The sequence below is a fragment of the Mizuhopecten yessoensis genome, unplaced genomic scaffold, assembly GCF_002113885.1.
Source record: "Mizuhopecten yessoensis strain PY_sf001 unplaced genomic scaffold, ASM211388v2 scaffold716289, whole genome shotgun sequence".
NCBI lineage: Eukaryota > Metazoa > Mollusca > Bivalvia > Pectinida > Pectinidae > Mizuhopecten > Mizuhopecten yessoensis.
Window position 1 is genome coordinate 313,472 of NW_018480042.1, and position 8,922 is coordinate 322,393.

The 8,922-nt window shown below is 35.0% G+C and overlaps 1 protein-coding gene across 3 annotated transcripts; it reads right to left on the reverse strand.

Annotated features, from left to right (window-relative positions):
• Positions 1–254: 254 nt before the first annotated feature.
• LOC110442669 (gastrula zinc finger protein XlCGF57.1-like) lies at positions 255–5,585 on the reverse strand. Of its 3 annotated transcripts, none has more exons than XM_021486382.1 (2): positions 5,535–5,585; positions 255–2,866 (listed from the first exon to the last, which is right to left on the reverse strand). In XM_021486382.1, exon 2 carries the CDS (start codon positions 2,453–2,455, stop codon positions 1,049–1,051), a length of 1,407 nt encoding a protein of 468 aa, XP_021342057.1. In that variant the 5' UTR covers positions 2,456–2,866; positions 5,535–5,585; the 3' UTR covers positions 255–1,048. The 3 variants fall into 3 exon arrangements, with proteins under 3 accessions (XP_021342057.1, XP_021342055.1, XP_021342056.1); XM_021486380.1 differs by lacking the exon at positions 5,535–5,585 and adding an exon at positions 4,821–5,095; XM_021486381.1 differs by lacking the exon at positions 5,535–5,585 and adding an exon at positions 5,032–5,076.
• Between the last annotated feature and the right edge of the window lie 3,337 nt (positions 5,586–8,922).

An 8,922-nucleotide genomic window follows, 5' to 3' on the forward strand; every position in this document is an offset into this window, starting at 1 on the left:
ATCAAATACTGAAATAAACAAAGGGCAATAACATTTGCAAAAATTTGTGAATCAATTTTTTTTTCAAGGAAACACAACATATCATGATTATTTAGCCTACTAGCTTTCAAAGATATCCGTCAAAAAATGTAGGAGAAGATATCCGGACAAAAAATCAAATACTGAAATGAACAAATGGTAATAACTTTAGAAAAAAATGGTGAATCAAAATTCTTTTAAGTGAGACACAATTTCATATCATGATTATAATGTATACCAAGTTTCAAAAAGATCGGTCGAAAAATGTAGGAGGAGATTGCCAGACAAACAAAAGTTTAAAAAGATATAGACAAGCTAGAGATGGTACAGCACAGGACTGCTCGTTTTGTTGCCAACCGCCATCGTAACACCTCCAGCGTTGGCAACATGTTAGAACACCTAAAAACGCGTAGTCTTGCAGATCACAGTAGAGAGGCGAGGCTGACCATGCTCTATAAAATCCACCATAATAAAGTTGCCATTACCACTAAATATATCACCCCTATAACCAGACAAACAAAGCATAGTCATCAAACCTTATTTCAAACTATCTCATGCAGGATGTCTATAAGGAATGAATCATTCTTTCCTCGGACTATCAAAGATTGGAACAAACTCCCTTTTCAAATTATTCAATACTATCCTTCAAATCATCTATCTCTGCTCATCAATATTAAGTTCTGTTCCTTTACTTTCATAGTGCTACATGTACACCTATATATGACATGATCTTCACTATGATGAAGTAGGTCATCAAATGGTAAAAGAAGTAAACGCCGGACGGACGGACATCCCCATACCATAAATAAGATCATGCCATTTAAATTAAATATATGCATTTAAAATTGACTTTTGACACTATTCGTATGTACATTGTACAATTAATATCAAACAAGAATCTAGTCTAAAACGAATTGCATCAGGTTGTTAATTGTCGAAAGTATCATCGATCGATCAACTCATTTTCTCTCCTTTTCACGTCGCCTGCTCATCATTTCTGCATTAGTTGAAACCTTTCGCAGCCTTCGATTCACTGTACATTATGTTTCTTGCGATGTAACTTAAGATAATAAGCCGCACTTAATCCTGTACCACAGATATCACACTTGTATGGCTTCTGTCTTGTGTGAGTTTTGAGATGCGCCTTGAACCCTTGTAGACGTTTAAATCTCTTTCCACAGACATCACACTTGTATGGCATCTCTGTTGTGTGATGTGTCAGTTTGTGACTTTTTAGGCAATTTATTTCTCCATATGCCTTACCACAGACATCACACGTGTATGGCTTCTCTCCGGTATGTATCCTGGAGTGTTTATGTAAGCTATTTGAAGTTGCATACCTCTTTCCACAAACAGAACATATGTGTGTCTTCTTTCCAGTATGTGTCTTAAGGTGAGCCTGTAAGACACTGTTCACCCTAAACCCTTTACCACATACATCACATATATGAGGCTTTTCTACTGAATGTATCTTGGAATGTCTCCGTAGGTAATTAGGGCAACTGAACTCTTTAAAGCAGATATCACATTTGCAATTCATCTCCTCCATATGTATTGCCCCGAGGTGTCTTTTTAGGGTTCTCTTCTCAATAAACCCCTTACCGCAGACATCACACATGTATGGTTTGTCTCCTGTATGTATCCTGATGTGTACATTTAGGGATTTTTTCTTGGTAAATCTCTTTCCACAGACATCACACCTATAAGGCTTTTCTCCTGTATGTGTCATGAGGTGACACTTTAATTCACTGTGCACACGAAATCCCCTACCACAGAGTTCACACTTGCATGGTTTCTCTCCAGTGTGTATCATGAGGTGCTTTTGTAGGTTATCTATAAATGAAAATTTTGCCCCACAGACATCACACATGTACGGCTTCTCGCCAGTATGTGTCCTGATATGCCTTTGTAGTTTTCCTAATGCAGGATATCCTGTCCCACAGACATCACACTTGAAGGGCCACTCTCCTGTATGTATCCAGAGGTGTTTCTTTAAATTACTCTTTCGAGAAAATCTTTTCCCACATACATCACACGTGATTCCTGTAGATGAAATACTATCTTTCTTAATAAGTGCATTTGCATTTTCCTTTACAATGTCTTTATCACTCTCATCACAATTGTATGGCTCGTCTCCGATACATTTTGTATCTATTACATTTTCCTTTACAATGCCTTTATCCCTCTCATCACAATTGTATGGCTCGTCTCCGATACATTTTGTATCTATTACATTTTCCTTTACGACGCCTTTATCACTCTCATCACAATTGTATGGCTCGTCTCCGATACATTTTGTATTTATTACATTTGCCTTTACGACGCCTTTATCACTCTCATCACAACTGTATGGCTCGTCTCCGATACATTTTGTATCTGGAAATGAGATGTCAGGCATCTTGTTTACTAAAACCAGACCTGAACTTGTAACATACATTATTCTTGTATAATGATTCACCAGTGTGATTCTTAATTTGTTTCTTTGGATGAAAAGTCTGAAAATCCTAATCACAAATAAAACACTTTGTGATGTCTCTCCTGTATATTTCTTAATGTCTTTGCTTATATTATCCTATTTATTTGTCATAACGCCTTATCAAATCCAGTTCATGTATTTCCTTGATTGTCTCTTTTTGTTTTCTTCTAATTGATTTTTCATATGTGACATAACTGAAGATAAGTTGGATCTGTTTATTAAATTAAGTTCACATTTTATGATCAGTGCATCTAATCTGTTCCTGTGATCCTCATATCTCCATAGCAAGGCTGATGATATCAAGTGGTGGTCTTGATGCTAGGTTTCCCAGGTAAAAGATTCACTTTGGTTTGCCAAATTCACACTTGATTTCTACATGAAACAGAAAGAAAACAGACTTTTGAGTCTTCATAATCAATGTACAAACTTTGAAACTTTTAAATTGTAAAGTGGGAAATGCTTTCATACAAAAATCGCTGCTTTAATACCAGCTGCAGATGATCTCATATAACAGTAACAGATTGACTAATACAGTCACCAGAGTTGTAATTTGGTCACATATGTATAAAGTGGAAATAATCATTTAAACAAAAAGAAACAATTGTTTCTGTCATATCAAACAAAACCCACTAGAGTTGTAAGTTACAAATATGTTCTTAAAATGGTAGCCGTAGTGGAAATTTTGGGTAACTGATAAACAAGGCTACAAAAACAGAAGTTTGTCTGGAGAAAATACTTAACACATTTATGCAATAACATTGAAATTCCTTCAGCAGAACTGGAGTTTAATTGATTTTCAAAATGGCAGCCATCTTTGATACATGTCTGACCCAAAAGGACAATGTACTGAACACTGCTATGAATTTTCTTTGCAATCCTTTCCGAAGAACTAGAATTAGAGAACCATATAGATTTTCAAAATGGTGGACATTGTGGCTATCTGACCAACCAAAAAAGTAACAACACTGTTCGTCAGGACAATCCTATAAAGCTTCTTTGAAATTCCTTGATGTCAAAATAGATGTTAAAATGGTGGCCTTCTTGGATAACTAATTATAACCAAACCAAACATGAGTAATGCGGGGCGGAACAATATACGAAATGAACAAAGGGTAATAACTTTTGGAAAAATTGTTGAATCAAAATTCTTTAAATGGAGACACAACTACAGATCATGATTATAATCAGAGACTTATAATGGAGTATATATATACTGTCCCTGTTATAATGTCTACCAAGTTTCAAAGAGATCTGTTAAAAAAAAATAGGAGGAGATTGCCCCACAAAAATCAAATACTGAAATAAAACAAGAGGCCAAGGGGCCTTAATTAATAGCTCACCTGGTATTTTATTTTTCAATTTAAAACCTTTTGAGTACCATCCAGGTTTCTTTTATCAAAGGAGTACAAGAAACAAAGTTGCAAGAGGAACTACATATAAATCTGTTTTGGTGGGAAAGACACCAAGAAAATGAGTTTCCACACTCCTCATTTTAAACAAAATTGATTCTTTTGTCCCTAAGCATGCTTCAGACTGCATTTGCTTTAAATCCCTTCACTTGAATAGCAGGAGAAAAAAAATTCCTCTATTTCCCTTATTCGGCCCTGCCCCTGTGACCCCAGAGGGGCCACACCCTCCTATTATACAAACTTGAGTCTCCTTTGTCCAAAGATGCTTTAGGACAAATTGGGTCCAAATGCTTTAATTGGTTGAGAAGAAGAAGATTTTGAAAGATTTACCTATTTTCCCCCTATTTTGGCCCCGCCCCTCTGCCCCCAGGGGGAACATACCCCGCGTTTATACAAAACTGAGAACCCTTTGGTCATGCAATGATGCTCCAGACCAAAAAAGAGCCATTCAGGACTAGTAGCGTTTTAAGGAAAAAGTTGACGGACGACCGACGCTGCGGCATGGGATTAGCTCACTTGGCCTTTTGGACCAGGTGAGCTAAAAAGGGCAAAAACCTTTGTAAAAATTGTCCAATCAAAATTCTTTTCCATGAAACACAACAACATATATGATTATTTAGCCTACTAAGTTTCAAAAAAACAAATACTGATACTGCAGGGTTTAATTTACTATGATTGTTTTGAAGACAGAATGCAGCCTTAATTTCCCAGGAAGTTTTCAGCGCTTACAGATCAAACCCCTGCGGCGCTTTGCTCCTCTTGGGGGTTTGAAACAATATGTAACAAGGGGAAGCAACTCTGCATAAGCACGCATGTGTTACCATTAAAGAGCTTCGCTCGGGCGCCGAAGAGCTACGCTCTTATTAAAAAGGGCATTAATATAACAAAAAAACAGTCAGAATTTCAAACATCTTTACCTTGCCACTCCCTGGACATCCCTTCCTCATTGACACTCATTGGGTCACCGATCGTACGTAACACAGTGTTTTGGCGCGTTGTATCAGAGACGTGTAAAACATGTATTATACGTATCTGGTTGTATTGACAGACGATACTATGGCTGTGGGCACGGTGCATGTTTTCAACATTTAAATGATGTCGATAATATGAAATATACCAATAGGGTACCTTTGGGTAAATTCGACAAAACGATCGGTTTCGACGCCGGAAAAGTCTTGCCTGTATGTAAACATCTGACGGGGAACCGGAGATTCCGGATATTCAATCGTGTGTTACGATCCTTTGATAGGAACAGTGATCAACGTAGTGGGCCAACCCAGAGACATATAAAGACATATATACGTCTCTGGTCAAACATACATACTTATAAAGTTGTTAAGACTTTCCATTCAAAATTGTCTCTCTTGAAATTGGCAAAATTAAATTGAGAGCTGTGCATGGTATAGGAGTTAATCGGTAGCCGCAGAGTTGCGTATTTTTTAACCGGAAATGAAGTATGTGAAAGTGAAAGTAGAAGTTCAGTGTCAACAAATATATGATTTAGTTGTAGTGGGATTTACATTATTTAAAAAAAAAAGGAGGTATATAGAAGTAAGTGAAGGAGAAAGGGTTATTAGTATGTACTTCACAACGGAAGGAAAATAATTCCTGCATGTAACATTATAACTTACCGTTTAGTCATTAAAATGTGTAGATCTGTATTGTCTTCCCCGATTTTCTTTTATTTTCATTATATACTAATAAACGGACGGATATCCGGAATATCCGATACGGTGCAATGATTAACCGAAACGGACCGAACGGGACCGACGGTCAAAACGGCCCACTCCGTAACAGCCCTAGTAAAAACGCCCCCACCCTATCTATAGTATATACTGTATTATGAATTGTCGCATAGACGTGTCACTTTCCCTTTGATCTAGCAATGGTGTAACCAACTTATTTTACAATTTTACTCCTCGTGTTACCGGTTTCCGCGCACTTGTAAGAAACATCCACGATATCGTACTCATATCGGCAGAAAACTGTTGACATTACGGATGACTGTCATTGACATGTACACAATCTACTAATGGAAACAAAAAATAGCAACTTAAAACTGTATGTAAAACAAATCAGAACAAACAATTTTTAACAAATTTCTCTCATCGGAAGGAGCCGTCATATGTTTCGGTGTGTCTAATTTGATGTAGTGTTAAAAGAAAGATAACTCGAAAACAGTAAAAAGAAATTATCTACTATGGCAAGCTAAGTTGTCATTTATGCATGGAGCAATGTTGATCCAGTACTTAACCAAATTATATAAGATATCTTATTTAATTATATAAGATATCTTATACACTTTATGAGATATCTTATATACTTTATAAGATATCTTATATAATAAATGAGATATCTTATATATTTTATAAGATATCTTATATACCTTTCTTTATAAGATATCTCATAAAAGATATAAGATATCTTATATATTATATAAGATATCTCATAAAAGATATAAGATATCTTATAAAGAAAATTAAATGAGATATCTTATATCTTTTAGAAGATATCTTATATAATATATAAGATATCTTATAAACAAAATTAAATGAGATATCTTATATAATTCGGTTATAAGATATCTTATAAAGAACGAGATTTGAATTTGAGATAATAAACCCTCCTCCACAGCGCTCGGTAAAGCATTAAATCGAAAGCCTTAGTTTCGTACGTATCTCTTAACCGGAAATGAAGTATGTGAAAGTGAAAGTAGGAGTTTAATGCCACCAAATAGGTCTGGTTATAGCGGTATTAACATTATTTTAAAAGGTTAAGCTTTATAAAGTAGATGGGGGGTAAGTGGTGGAGAAATGGATGTTCCTATGTATTTCATAACTGAAGGAAAACGATCCTACTGCATGTATTACTTACAATTTATTCATTAAAATGTTTTATCTTGATTTTCTTCACGGATTTCCTCTAAATGTTTTTAAAGAAATTTGATAAAATTGTAATATTACCCGTACAAATTCACAGACAGGTAATTGACATTAAACATATTAGGAACATTTATTAATTGTTTCGGCTGCTTATCACAGACCGCATTAAAGCCATTTTGGTCTCTGTGGAGTATAACATATAGATAGACATGGGGACATTTTTTTTTATTTACTGTTTCAGACTGGTCATACACCTGTATTTATTATCACAGACAGGCTATGTATCTTTAATTATATTGTTTCAGATAAAATTGTTTTAACTATCACAGACATTAAAGAACATACTTATGTATTTGTAATTCTATGTTCTATCAATATACTGTAATGTAAGGAACATTAATTCATTGTTTCAAACTGGTTATAAACTTGTATTTACTTATACTATTACAGACAAGAAGTAATATTTCATTATTTGATACATATGTATACAGATAAGTGATATTTCATCATCAGGTGCATGTTCTTTAAAGTCTTTGAGATATTGATCACTTATAAGATATATTTTGTAGAGATACAATTGTATTTTGTGACCTAAAAGGCATTTCACACAAGCCAGATACATGGTAACACTTACAGCATGTCTGTAGTAGTAATTACATGTGTAATACCTGTCTGTGATAGTATATACATGTGTAATACCTGTCTGTGATAATATATGCATGTGTAATAACTGTCTATAGTAGTAATTACATGTGTATTACCTGTCTGTGATAGTATATACATGTGTAATACCTGTCTGTGATAGTAAATGCATGTGTATGATCTGTCTGTGGTAGTAAATACATGTGCAATACCTGTCTGTGATAGTATATTCATGTGTAATACATGTATGTAGTAGTACATGTTTAATACCTGTCTGTAGTAGTATTTATGTGTAATACCTATCTGTGATAGTATATGCATGTGTAGTACCTGTCTGTAGTTGTAATTACATGTGTAATACCTATCTGTGATAATATATACATGTGTAATACCTGTCTGTAGTAGTAATTACATGTGTAATACCTATCTGTGATAATATATACATGTGTAATACCTGTCTGTAGTAGTAATTACATGTGTAATACCTATCTGTGATAATATATACATGTGTAATACCTATCTATGATAATATATGCATGAGTAATACCTGTCTGAAGTAGTAACTACATGTGTAATACCTATCTGTGATAATATATACATGTGTAATACCTGTCAGTAGTAGTAACTACATGTGTTATGCCGAGCATCAAAACTTGGATACACTTTTGTTAGAAAGACTTGTCCTAACTCAGTGCCCCTTGTTTATTATAAAACACAACAAAGATATCTTTATAAAGAAATATTGAGAAGGTTATATAATGATTTGTATACAGATTATACAAACTAGTAAACAGGGTAAATAAGAAGTGGTTTACAGAGTATATAAAGAATGGTATATAGAGAGTGGTATACAGGGTACATAAAAAGTCCTTATTTATTTAGTAAGGGTATCCTCTATAATACAGCCTCATTGCATAAGGTACCTGTATTTATCATCTCTATTNTTCCGCGCACTTGTAAGAAACATCCACGATATCGTACTCATATCGGCAGAAAACTGTTGACATTACGGATGACTGTCATTGACATGTACACAATCTACTAATGGAAACAAAAAATAGCAACTTAAAACTGTATGTAAAACAAATCAGAACAAACAATTTTTAACAAATTTCTCTCATCGGAAGGAGCCGTCATATGTTTCGGTGTGTCTAATTTGAAGTAGTGTTCAAAGAAAGATAACTCGAAAACATTAAAAAGAAATTATCTACTATGGCAAGCCAAGTTGTCATTTATGCATGGAGCAATGTTGATCCAGTACTTAACCNACAGAGGCAAAGCAGTCACTGGACCAGAGCATTTGGGTGCCAATAGAGGAAGTTTGGGTGTAAAGATAATTAAGATCCCCCACCATGTAACCATCTGAATACATCCATGCTTACATGATAGGCGCCAGGGCCCTGCCCTGACACAAGGGGCTTATAGTCCCCAAATTTGACATGAAATCAGTAAAGATCCCATCCATATGCTGCTGGGCATGCAGAGGAAAAACACT